Genomic DNA, 13,539 nt, shown 5'->3' on the forward strand with positions numbered 1-13,539 from the left:
CTACTTCCGGGGAGGAAAAAAAAGGGAGCACCACCGGAAGCGGGGAAGGTGCTGTGTAATAACTGCGGAGCCGAGGCGGTTTGAACTTCTAAAATGCCGGATTACCTAGGTGTAGATCAGAGGAAAACCAAAGAGGATGAGAAGGACGACAAACCTATCCGAGGTCAGTTGACGTAGGCAGAAGCTCCTGGCTGCGGTTAGGACCAGATTTGCCCTGGAGGGGAGGCAGGATTCCTGTTCGGCGCTCTGTGCTTGCTCCCTTTTGTGCCGCTTGTGATTTGATCTGGGGCTGTAGGGTTAACCTGCCAGCCCTCTCTGTCTCCCCCATCCCGCTCCAAGTTCTGTATTCATCTTCCCCTGCTCTACATTTTTACTCATGCTCATCTCTCAGGTCTTGAAGAAGGCACTCACCTTGGTTGGCCTTCAAGGCCTTGAAAAGTTCCCCTGCCTGGAGGTGCTTGGTCACCTGGATCGTCTTTCCTGTTCTTCCACCCCCTTAAATGTGACAGCTTGGAGCCAGGATCCGGAAACATAATTTTCTTTTCTAAAAAAGCAATCATTTAACTAGATAATACATTTACATGCCTAAAACTCAAAAGAAAGAAAAAAGATATATCGAAAAGTGTCTCATACTTGGCCCCCGCCATCCACTTATCCATGGAGGCAACTAATGATGCTATTTTGCATTATTTTTCTAGACATTTTCTATGCATACATAAGCAATTTTATTCATACATTTCTCTTTTTTTTTTAATACAGCATGCTGTATGTACATCTTGCTTTTCAATATTAACATCTTAGGGATAAGTTCATATTTTATATAGTCAGTGTTGTGTAGTATTTCAGCATAGTATTCTGCATTATCTCTGCATAGTATTTCAGTTTTTTTGGTGTGATGCATGAAATTAATCATTATTGATGGATATGTAGATTTATTCCAATCTGTTGACCATTATAGAGCAATGAGTAACCTGTTTTCTGTAACTTTCACCACATGCACAAACACAAGCTGTAGGATAAATTGTAGAAATGGAGTTGTAGTTTTGATAGGACAGAATTACTCTCCTAGAGACTGTGTCACTTTTACCCACAGTGAATGAGGTATTCACACTGTTTTCATACAGTTTCTCCTCAGTAGCCTTATGTGGTCTTATCTTTATGTTTTTTCTTCTTTTATGCTTTATAGAGTATTTTAAAACATTTATAGGGTGGGTTTTTTTCCCTTTTCTCTTACTTTTCCCTTCCTTAACAACTTCAGCCTCTCCTAGCACCCTTCTCTGTTTCCAGCCTCCCCCCAAAGAAAGAGCATTTCCTCTCTACGTCATTCCTTATTATACTTTCCCTAGAAAATATTTTAGGGCACTGTAAATGTCAGAGGTACTCAGTCGCCTCATGGATAACTTAGTTACAGAGATTTAATATTTCATCTGTGTATTTCTCTGAGTATGTTATTCTTTAAATATATTAATAACTTTATCCCTTGTATACAGTTATGGGTAACATGTGTATAGCATTTTATGTTCTTAATATTTTATTTTATCTTTATAGCAACACTGTGAGGGTAAATTATTAATATCTTTGTTTTTCAGATGAGAAAACTAATGCTCAGAGATTAAGTAGTTTTTCCAAGGTTACTTAGCAAATGCATGATTTTTTGGGGACTGGTGCCAGGTTGTTTTGGTTCTCAAACTGTTTTTTGGGCTCCCTATTCTTGTTGGGTCACAACTCTTTGAGATTTCAAAGTAGATGTGTTGTGGGGTTTTTTTTCAAGATTTTATTTATTTATTTTTAGAGAGAGAGCAAGGGAGGGATAGTGAGAGAGAGAAACATAGATGTGCAATCGGCTGCCACTCACACACCCCCAACTGGGGACCTGGCTTGCAACCTAGCAACCCAGGCCCCCCTACCTTCAGGCCTGCCCTCAATCCGAGTCACAACAGACAGGGCTTTTTTTTTTTTTTTTTTTTTTAATCTGCTTTCACCAAATTAGATAAAATATTCAAGATTCTGGGAACTATTTGATGATTGTGTTTATATCATAACAACTTTGCACAGTTTTTCTCACTCAACTAACAAGGGTTGAATTGAACAGAAAAGAATTGTTAGGTCTAATTTCTTTTGTTTGAATTTCTTGTATTATTTCTTTTCTTTCAGCTCTGGATGAGGGTGATATTGCCTTGCTGAAAACTTATGTAAGTCCTTTCAGTGTCTACAAAATAATAGATGTTTTACGTTGAAATAAGAACTATTGTTGGTATTGTTCTTCCAAAGTAATTGGAAAATAACATGTAGCAGTTTATAGTAATCTTAACTGAAAAAGGATACCTTCCTACAGTTTCTATAGAATAGATCAGAGTGTAAATATCCAGCATGTTTAAGTTTATACATTATTGTTATACTATTTGTAATTAAAGTATGGAACTCTTATCAGAAGACATTTGAAATAATTTACACAAATGTTTACTGTACTTGAAATGTATGAGTTGTTAATGTTTTCGAAGTTTAATAAATTGTTGCTTTCCTGATACTCTAACTAAACTGATCTTTATTTTCTAGGGTCAGAGCACTTATTCTAGGCAGATCAAGCAGGTTGAGGATGACATTCAACAACTTCTCAAGAAAATTAATGAGCTCACTGGTATATATTTTTTTAATTCCTCTTTTCTCTCTCTAAATGTAATGTGTTAATTATATCAAAGGATTTTAAATACAAGTATTGCTCTTTCATGAATTACAGATTTAAAAAAATTACTATCCTTCCTCTCTGTTGAAAAATTGGGCCTCACTTAATAATCTGTTTTACTATCTTTTACAATTTAATGCTTAAGCAATTAGGAAACAACATCATCCTTTAAGCGAGTAATGTTTCTGTTCAAAGGCAAGTTCAGTAAACTCTAATAAGCAAGTTAAAGTTCCTAATTGAATAAAAATATGATTTTCCATGGTATTGCTTGAAGTTAGCTGTTGCTTAGTAATTGGAAATTTGTCTTCTTGAGCATTTGAGTTGTAAAGTTTTATAGTACTTGACCACAAAAAATGTCAAATGTGGCACTAAATTTTTTGCTGATGACTACCTTAGGGCAGTGGTTTTCAGCTGGGGCAATTTTGTTCCCCCTCCTTCTAGGACATTTGGCAGTGTCTGGAGATATTCTTTATTCTCATGACTTGATGGGGAGGTGGTGCTAGTGGCATCTAGTGGCTAGTGTCCAGGGATGCTCCTAACCATCCTGTAATGCACAGGACTCCCCCCACAACAGAGTATTCAGTCCAAAGTGTCAGAGGTTGGGAAAGCTTGCTTCTGGGATGATGTAGTACATTTTAGTGAATTTTGAAATCTCTCTATGTAGGTATTAAAGAGTCGGACACTGGCCTAGCCCCACCAGCACTCTGGGATTTGGCTGCAGACAAGCAGACACTCCAGAGTGAACAGCCTTTGCAGGTTGCGAGGTATGTCCTCTGGAAATTTATTTGAGTCTTGGGTTTAATGTGATAGTTCATAAAGAATTTTTATTCCAAATTCCAAGGGAAGAAAGCTTTCTACAAAAGTATCTGGGGTTAAAAGTTTATGCCTTAGACAATTATTGAAGAAATACGTGAGGACATAATCATATAAAAGATTCAATGATAGAGAAAGATGCAGAGCAAATGTGAGAATTTTCCATTTTCTCTTCATTGTCCCACTACCCCTTTCTCAGATATGGCATCTGCTGAAAATAGTTTGGTCCTCTTAATACTGCTGTGTGTCATCCTATACCTACATCCTCCCAATGTAATTGTATTAAAACTTAGGTCGGATCAGCATTCAGTATTTTTATAATTATGGCTACGTGAACCCTATTCACAGAGAGCCAAGAAGTAAACAGTGAGTACTTTTCCTTTCTGTACCACTTTTTGTTTTTCTTGTCATAATTGTTTTTTCATTTGCCTGGTTTTCTATGTATATTACTAAACTCCTCAGTTTTTCCTTATTGTCTAAATTGCTCTTCAGATGCATTCGGTCCATCAGTTTTTTTTCTCATGTATATCTCAGGGGCGCCAGCTGCGTCAGGTATTCTCTCAAGTTCATCTTCCTTGATGAAGTCTTCCCCAGCACTTTGTGACCTGCTTCAGTTTGACCAGTTGTCCATCTTTAAAAAAATATATATTTATTTATTTTTAGAGAGAGGGGGAGAGAGGGAGAGAAACATCAATGTGTGGTTGCCTCTCACATGCCCCCAGCTGGGGACCTGGCGCTCAACCCAGGCATGTGCCCTGACTGGGAATCAAACAGGCAATGCTTTGGTTCGCAGGCTGGCACTCAGTCCACTGACCCACACCAGCCAGGGTTGATCAGTTGTCCGTTGTGCCTATTAAATCACAATCATCCTGTGACTTTTTACTCTGGAGGTTCCCTTTGCCTCTCCTATTCCTTGCATACCACTCTTTTTGATTTACTTTCACCTTCATTAGATGGGCTATACTCTCTGGTAGCTTCCTGAAAGAGGGTCATTTGGGAGGGTTATTTTGAGACCACATACGTGTGAAAATACCTTGGCTGGTATAAAGTTCTTTCTTCTACAAAATTTTGAAGGCATTGTTCCATTGTCCTCCGTCTCCAGTGTTGTTAGCCTGAAGCCATTCTGATCCAGCCCATGTGACTATTTTTCCTCTAAAAGTTGTAGGGTCTCCTCTGCTTCTCACTTGTTCTGAAATTTCATGACAATGTGTCTGGGTGTTGGTCTGTTTTCATACATGGCACTGGGCTCTCACGTCCTTCGGTGTGGCACGTTTTCTTGAGAATATTTGTTTATAATTTCTTTTCATAATAGAATTTCTCTTTTGGACTTCTGTGATTCAGATATTGGACCTCATGGATTGCTCCTTTAATATACTAATCTTTCTTGCTCTTTTTTTTTTTTTTGCCCTACTTTTATGAGATTTTCTTAACTTTATTTTTGCATCCTCCTATTGATAATTTTCTTCTATTTCTCTTCTCAAGTTTTTAGTATCCAAGAGCTCTTTTCTCGTTCATTGTATGTGTTTTGTTGGTTTTTTGAATGTCCTGTTCTTGTACATTGGTTGTAGTATGTTCTCATCTTTGTGGAAACTAATGATAACTGGAAGATTTCTGCTTCCTCTAAGATGTTTTTTTCTCTTGCTTGATCAGTATCTGCTTTTATGCTAGATGCCTGGTCATCTTAGTTTGGTCTTTGGTTTTAGTGGGAGACTGAAAACCTGACAGAAGCTCTAGATCCAATAGTGAAGCATGTCAGTCCTGAGCTTCACAATAGCTAATATGGTTGGATGTTTAGTTGTGGAGCCTTCAGTGTCAGTATCTTTAGATTTTTTCTTTAGATCTTTAGATTTTTTAGATTCATTCGTTGGGATGATCATTTTCCCCAGAGCACTTGTTTTCAATCTCCTGTTGTCTCCAACCTGCAGTTATTTTGGAAGAACAGTGGAGACAGAGGACTAGAGAATTTCAGCAACAGGTTCACTTATGTTTACTCTTCCCTTTTACCTCTCCACCCTCCTCATTTTCAGAAAGTTATCACCACCACTGACCCTACCCTGCCACTTACCTCAGCATTTCTTGGTAACTTCTGTTTTACCCTTTCCAGAATATCTTCATTACCTGAAGAAGAAACTCCATACCCAATAGCAGTTTCTATTCCCCTCTCTTTAGCTCCTGGCAGCTATGCAACTACTTTGTACGGATTTGCCTGTCCTGGATAGTTCATATAAAAGGAATAATTTCATATAAATGTATGACCTTGTTTCTGGTTTCCCTTACTTAGCATGGTGGTTCAAGATTCATCCGTGTTGTAGCATGTATCAGGACATCATTTCTTTTTATAGCCAAATAATGTTCCAGCCTAATTTCTCTCTTCATTGATATTCTTTATTTGGTGAGACATACTTCCTGTTAATTGTTTAAACATAGTTTCCTTCACTTTTTAAAAAAAATATTTATGATACTGATTAAAGTTTTTGTATAGTAAGACCAACATATAAACTTCCTCAGGGACAGTTTCTGTGGACTCCTTTTTTCCTATGTATGGGCCATACTTTTTCCTATTTTTTGTCTCTCATACTTTTCTTGATGGAAACTGGATGTTTTAAATATTGTAATATGTCAGCTCTGGAAATCAGATTTTCCCTTTCCTCAGGGTTTGTTATTGTTGCTGCTTTGTGCTGTTTTTCTTTGAAATGTTTTGGCCAGCCTCTTGTTAGCCACAACTGGTAATAATGCTGCCTCAGACAGTTGTGATGTTAAATAATTGTCACTGATTGTTTCCAACAAATGCCCTGTGGGCAGGGGTGTTCACACAGAGAGAGCTCTGAGTCCTGTCAAATAAAGACAAGTAAGTCCTGAGCTTCCGGACAGGTCACATAGTGACAGTTCTCAGAGGGCTGGGCTTTGGGGAGCTCCCAGCTTAGTCTGCATCCCCTACCCTCCACCCCACCATTTGCAGAGTTGGGAAAATGTTGATTTTTGACTGTTTTTTCCAGTGTTCACTTTGTTTTCAAGGAGGAACATACTTTCAAAGGTCCCTACGTCAGCATTCTGGAAGTTGAGGTCCCTGTATAGCCTATACTTTTTCGGCCGTGGATTTAAGAAAATCCCTATCTGTGCATACAGTGTTGGCTTGGTCTGTCAAAGTACTGACAGATTCTTTTTATATATATAATTCTACCTCCCTGGTAGAACTTGGCTAGTCACAGGAAATAGTTCTGTCACACAGTTATGCTCCGAGGACAAAGTGTCTGCACCTTACTTTCCATGCCACGTGTGTGTTTACTCCAGAGACTGTTTTGTACATCCCGGTGATTTATTGCTACAGCTTATGACGTGAGTCCTTTATAACATGAGTTCTGTTTTTTGTTTTTGTTTGTCTTTAGTAGACAAATAATTTAGAAGAGAAAAGGCAGTAGAATACTTTCTGCTATAGTGTACATACTATTACAAATTTGCCTTCATTATGTCACACAAAAAAAATACATTAAAAGTAGCAATCACAGTAAAAATGGATTTGAGGTATAAACTCAGGAAAGAATAAAAAAACACATTTATTACTTGGTGTAAGATAAGATGACTGTCCTCTGATAGGGACAATAGGACAGTAACGTAAGATGGTGATTTTCACCCTTTTTCATCTCATAGCACATGTAAACTACTTATTAAAAAATTCTGCAGCCCACCAAAAACCATATTTTTTGCTGATCTGACCCCCCAAAAAGTACAATTTTGATTCATTCACACTGGGTGGCTATAGTTGTGCTGGCTGTTGTCATTTTATTATTTAATAATCTAAGAGAAAAGAGGTCAGTGCCCCTGACTAAATAGTCAGGTATTGTATGCTTTGAAAATTCTTGTGGCACACCAGTGTGCTACAGCACACTGATTGAAAATTGCTGACATACGACATAGAAAAGTATCACTAATAAAGGAATCACTAATAAAGGAATAAAGAAATTAGAGAACTTCTTAATGGTGAAATACTTGGGTTTAATTTCCCAGAGGTATGAATTTTTGAAAATTTTATGACTTGGCTTAAGTTGGGTGGACCCTTGGGCCTGAGCGTATTTTATAGAAAAGGATCTTTAACAGTGGCCCAGTTTCTGCAGTTCCAGTTTACACCTGCCCCAGGGGAGACTAGTGGCTTGAATTCATTATTAGTGGGTTAAGTTCCTTACTCTAATCAAGTCTTTTGCTGTGTTAGATGTACAAAGATAATCAATGCTGATTCGGAGGACCCGAAGTACATTATCAATGTGAAGCAGTTTGCCAAGTTTGTGGTGGACCTCAGTGATCAGGTGGCACCTACTGACATTGAAGAAGGGATGAGAGTTGGGTAAGATTTCTCGTACAGTAAATACTCACCTTTCATTGAAGATACCATGTCACATTCACATCCTTGACTTTCTTTTGAATGAACGCACTGGTTGCTGTGGAATACCGTGGGATAATCTAGTTGAGTTCTACAGTTGAACATCCTTTCTTCTGCATCCCCTTTCTGACCTCTCGCTTTCCTCTTTTTCCCCACCTCCACTATGGCTTTTTATGAATGACTTCAAATGTCATAATCAAAGTAAGTGCAGAGGTTGAGAGTTGAGTTTTCCAGTCTATTTAAGGTTGCATGTTGTAGGTGGGGGAAGCACTTGCTGTAGAATAGTTAAGATTGAGTTAGTGTAATTAATGGATGTAGAATACCTAATAATTCACTTAGAAAATTTTTTGAATGTGTTAGTGAGGATCTTTTTTACCTTTCTAGTGTGGACCGAAATAAGTATCAAATTCACATTCCACTGCCTCCTAAGATTGACCCTACAGTTACCATGATGCAGGTAAGAAACTATGGATGGGAAAGAAATGGCATGACTTAGAATGCAACTGCACCATCGCAAAAAATTCTGAAACTTTTAACTCATAAACTGTTAATATGTGAGTATGTGTTAGTTTGCCCAAATTTTTTAAACCATTTTTCAGTTGAGAAAGCCTTTATTAGTCTTTACTTTACTAGCTTGTCTCCCACTTAGTATCGTAAGTAATATAGCAAGTGGTTCTAGCACACTGGGCAATATATTCCATTTAAAAAAAATTCTTACTCTCTGTTAGTCTGATTTTTCTTTTAGCATACTGGGTCTACTCTACCAGATAGAGCATTTGGACTAGTATTCAAAAGTCTGTGACTATGTTGTACATTTTCTTCCCTCTCTCAGGTAGAGGAAAAACCTGATGTCACATACAGTGATGTGGGTGGCTGTAAGGAGCAGATTGAGAAACTTCGAGAAGTAGTTGAAACCCCTCTGCTTCATGTAAGTGGCTGAGTCTGTTGCATTTTAAATTACTTCATATAAAGATTTGATAGCCTTTTGTGTACTGTGCACTAAAATTGCCTATATATTAGGTAGTTTTTTAAATTTTATATTTTCCTTAATGAAAATTTTTGAGGGGATAGAGGGTAGAGGTGTGGAGAGTTGGTAAGTTCCAAAAAAGAAAGCAAAAGGATTGAGTGGTTAAGCCTATTCAAGAAAAAGGATTTGAGTGACACAGAAGGTTGAGTATAAGTTTTGGCAGTATGTCAAATATATTATAGGTTATTGTAGAGGAAACCATGTGTTTTAATGATATCAAGAGTAAGTGGGTTTAAATGGAATCAAAATAACGTTGGGATGATAATGGGTAACGAAGATATTAAATATCAGATAATACTTTTGTTCTTTAAACACTATATATATTTTTAAAGATTTTATTTATTTATTTTTAGAGAGGGGAGAGGGAAGGAGAAAGAGAGGGAGAGAAACATCAATGTGTGGTTGCCTCTCTTGCGCCCCCTCTCTTGCAGGGACCAGGCCTGCAACCCTGGCTTGTGCCCTGACTGGGAATCGAACTGGTGACCCTTTGGTTCGCAGCCCGCGCTCAATCCACTGAGCTACACCTGCCAGGGCTAAATGCTATAATTTTTTAAAATTAGGGAAAAAAATTAAGTCTGGATAGTAGGAATACCTTTAAAAGCTATTAAGCCTTATGCTATTGATAGGAGTCTAGTTTAGATCTTGTTTAGAATAAGTTATTATTTAGATCAAATATAAAGATTGTGGACTTAATAATTTTGATTTAAATATATTGATATAAAAGTAGCCTTATTTTTATTATACAGAAGTTATGATTATAAAAATTATGTCTCCATCACAGCCAGAGAGATTCGTTAACCTTGGCATTGAGCCTCCCAAGGGCGTGCTGCTCTTTGGTCCGCCAGGTACAGGCAAGACACTCTGTGCTCGGGCAGTTGCTAATAGGACTGATGCTTGCTTCATTCGAGTTATTGGATCTGAACTTGTGCAGAAATACGTTGGTGAGGTAAGGTAAATTAATCATAAAGAATATGTAGCTCTGAAAGATTTATAAAGTATGGATGAAATTAAAATGGCACTTTCACATTGAAGATTGAGACCTGAAATTTCTTGATTGATGGATTGTAATTAGGGTAGAAGCCACCAGCCTTCCCTTAAATTTATAAATGAACAGCTGTTTAACATTTTTAATCACCATGCTCCCTACTCAGAAAGACGACATTTCCTGTGGATTTGGTTTGTAAGAGAAATACCCCAGAAATGCCTGGTTGAATGCATTCAAAAGTGTACTTTCACTTCAGGGCCAGCCTTTTATGGTCTCCTGAGAAGAGAACATGGAGTTTCTATCTGCACATGTGCAAGTGTGTACACACACACAGATTTTTTTCAATATAGAGTAAGTCTAGGGCTGTACATACAGTGCCTGAAGCATTAATGATTAGTATGCTTAAAATACGAATTAGAAAAGGAGTTGTGTGAATTGAGATATAGAGTACTTTTATCCCCTGAGCAACACACATCAAATTCAGTGATTAGGAATGCCACGTGATAAATCAGACGCCTTTAGTTTCTCAAATGTTACTGATTGAAATGGTGCCTTTATTTTGACAGTGTTAATTTAACCTCTTCAGGTCTTACAGTTATGACTATTTGACTTAAGGCTAATACGTATAGTTTAATGGAATAGGTAATACACTTCAGTGTTTTTGAAAAAGCCTTAGGTAATAATCTTTGAGAATACTGTTGGGAATATTGAAAAGTTTGAAGTTTAACTGATTATATTTTAAAAGATTTAGAAACTAACTGTGAATTAAATTATTTTTCCCATTAGGGGGCACGGATGGTTCGAGAGCTCTTTGAAATGGCCAGAACAAAAAAAGCCTGCCTTATCTTCTTTGATGAAATTGATGCTATTGGAGGTATGGGTGGTATTTTAGAGAACTGCTTTAGGGTTGGGTTTCATGAGAGTCGTAAAGTAGTATGTGTAGAGTTTTCCTAATATGTTGAACTTGTGCAAGTTTTAATTCCAACTCTTCTATGAGCTCTGGCACACTGGAGCAGCAGATCTAATAAACGGTAGGGCTATAGCATAAAGGAGAAAAGAAATGTTACATAACATTGCTGTTTCTCAAAGTCTTTACCTTTGCACTTTACTATCACTCATATGACACATTTTAACAATTCCATTGGTGATGGTATTTTATAAAGTGTATGAAAAATAATGTTACTGTTAGCTTCATAGATCTGATGAAATACATATTATCTTATGTGATCTAGACAAGTTATTATAACTAACTCTGAACCTCAGTTTGCTCATGATGGGTGTGATGATTCTTACCCTGTTTATTTCATGGGCTTTTGAGAGCTTTAAGTAAGTAATAAATGTGATAGACTTTGAAAACTAAACTGCTCTATAGAACTTCACTGTTGTTTCAGTCTGTAAGAGTACTAATCCTTACTAGTTGGAGAATATATGCCCAGATATTTGTTATTTAATGAACTTAGTGACAAAAATGACTTGAAAATATAGTGGACTTTGTAACACTGTTTGGGGAATGTGGTTATATTACCTAGAATCTTGCTTTTATACTGGATGGATGTGTTGGGCTCGGACGCCTGTAGTTAATGTCTTTGAGTGGTTAATTTGAGCACAGTGTATTGATGCAGTGTGGTGACTCTGAAGTCATTTTTATAGTATCGTTGGAATAAGCCATAAGCCTTATGCTGTCGGGATGCTTAGGATGCTATGCTTTGCTAAGTGGGTTGTATATAAAACAGTATTAGAGTGTGGGAAAAAATAATAAATTTTTCTCATATTTAATCTAAATTTTGTTTTTTTGTTATAATGGATATAATACATAAATACAACAGTATATATATAATTTAAAAATAAAAATATATATTTGGAGGCTTTTTGTTTTGTTTTTGCTATTTTGGTTGAAATGAGAAACTGAGATTAATTGTGAGTACTCTAATATATCCAAAAAAGTGTGATGGTGTGTTATATTTCTGCTGTATTGCAGATTTAGCCTCATTTTTAAGGACAGTTTTGAGAAGTTTAGAAGAGTATGGCAGTTTCTTACATTATAGTGCTAAAGTTTGTGTGTATTCTGCCGCCTGGTGCAGGTATACATTGTGTTCTTGAGTGATTTAAGAAATAAAATTCCTTAAGAGAATTAAAAATACTGTAAAGGAGCGTATATTAAATAAATCTATGAGTCGTGAAAGATTCACTTTCTAATTAGTTTTGTAAGAAGCAGGCAGTTCTTACAGGATGTACTTGAAACTGGCTCTTCCCTTGCACCGGAGGGCATGGTTTGAGCTGAGATTGGCAGTACTTTCAAGTTCGTGTAGTGCTGCTGTGACTGGGTGTCTCTTTCCTTTTGTCTTAGGGGCTCGTTTTGATGATGGTGCTGGAGGTGACAATGAAGTACAGAGAACAATGTTGGAATTGATCAATCAGCTGGATGGCTTTGACCCCCGAGGCAACATTAAAGTGCTCATGGCAACTAACAGGCCTGACACTTTGGATCCAGCACTGATGAGGCCCGGGAGACTGGATAGGAAGATTGAATTTAGCTTACCTGATCTCGAGGTAAGAAAATCATCTCTTTTTAGAAATGGGATTCTTGAAATTTTTTCTTCCTTCCTGTGATGTTTTCCATTATAATATTTTTCAATTCCTCTATTTTAAGGGTCGGACTCACATTTTTAAGATTCATGCACGTTCAATGAGCGTTGAAAGAGATATCAGATTTGAATTGTTAGCACGACTGTGTCCAAATAGCACTGGTACGTTCAAAGGTCTTGTTTATATCTGCTGGTCTGTCTGTCCTGTCCGCTTTAATTAAGCCTATCTTTTTTTTTTGAAAGGTGCTGAGATTAGAAGTGTCTGCACAGAAGCTGGAATGTTTGCCATCAGGGCACGGCGAAAAATTGCTACTGAGAAAGATTTCTTGGAGGCTGTAAATAAGGTCATTAAGTCCTATGCCAAATTCAGTGCTACTCCACGCTACATGACATACAACTGAGCCCTGAAAGCTTTCATGAAAACACTTCTTTTAATCGGAATCCTAAGCTTATATAGACTTGATAACCATTTCACACAAAAAATAAATGGTTTCAAAATTATATGCTTTTGTTTCAAATATGTCTTCTTTGTAGTACAGTAGAAGGTGATATCTGATATCATTGGTCAGAAAGGCTTATTACAGTGTATGTTGACAGTTTTTTGACCCACTGCCATTTAAGTGACCCATATCATAAAGTGCTTGCTGAGAGCATGTATGTTCTGGGCATGTATTGGTTTGGTGCTGTACGTATGTCATTGTATCCTCCCAGTATCTGCCCAGTGAGGTGGATCTAATAGATCTTAATCTAATGAATGCAGGCAGATCTTTGCTACCAAATTGGCTTGTAGCAGAGCTAGGATTAAAGTTGAAGTTTGTCAGCTCCATCTGCTATGCTCATAACCAGTGTGCTTTTCTGCCATCATCAGAATAGCCCATCTAGGCACATGACTACCTGCATTTCACAGTTTTTCCCTAGTATGTTGAATAATAAAGCTTTAGCCAGACTTTTTTTTTAAGGGAAGAAGCATCTGATACATGTTTTACTTTGCTGTTTGACTTGATTTCGAATTAATCAAGAATTGTTCAGCTCAGGCTAGTGTGGCTCAGTGGATTGGGTGCTGGCCTGTGA

General features: G+C 37.3%; 1 protein-coding gene across 1 annotated transcript; it reads left to right on the top strand.

The window, feature by feature from the left end:
• Positions 1-7: 7 nt before the first annotated feature.
• PSMC2 (proteasome 26S subunit, ATPase 2) lies at positions 8-12,969 on the top strand. Its single transcript, XM_024558835.3, has 12 exons — positions 8-163; positions 2,155-2,192; positions 2,557-2,638; positions 3,348-3,447; positions 7,704-7,835; positions 8,256-8,328; positions 8,704-8,799; positions 9,680-9,844; positions 10,670-10,757; positions 12,231-12,433; positions 12,534-12,630; positions 12,712-12,969. The coding sequence occupies exons 1-12, from the start codon at positions 94-96 to the stop codon at positions 12,867-12,869; spliced, it is 1,302 nt and encodes a 433-aa protein (XP_024414603.2). The 5' UTR covers positions 8-93; the 3' UTR covers positions 12,870-12,969.
• The last annotated feature ends 570 nt before the right edge of the window (positions 12,970-13,539 follow it).

This window comes from Desmodus rotundus, chromosome 6, assembly GCF_022682495.2.
Source record: "Desmodus rotundus isolate HL8 chromosome 6, HLdesRot8A.1, whole genome shotgun sequence".
NCBI classification, from domain to species: Eukaryota; Metazoa; Chordata; class Mammalia; order Chiroptera; family Phyllostomidae; genus Desmodus; species Desmodus rotundus.

Excerpts from the sequence above, each read along its gene's own strand:
- PSMC2 (XM_024558835.3), top strand. The coding sequence starts at position 94 with ATGCCGGATTACCTAGGTGTAGATCAGAGGAAAACCAAAGAGGATGAG. Across the intron at positions 9,845-10,669 it reads TGCAGAAATACGTTGGTGAG|GGGGCACGGATGGTTCGAGA; the intron begins GTAAGGTAAATT and ends TTTTCCCATTAG. Across the intron at positions 12,631-12,711 it reads ACTGTGTCCAAATAGCACTG|GTGCTGAGATTAGAAGTGTC; the intron begins GTACGTTCAAAG and ends TTTTTTTGAAAG.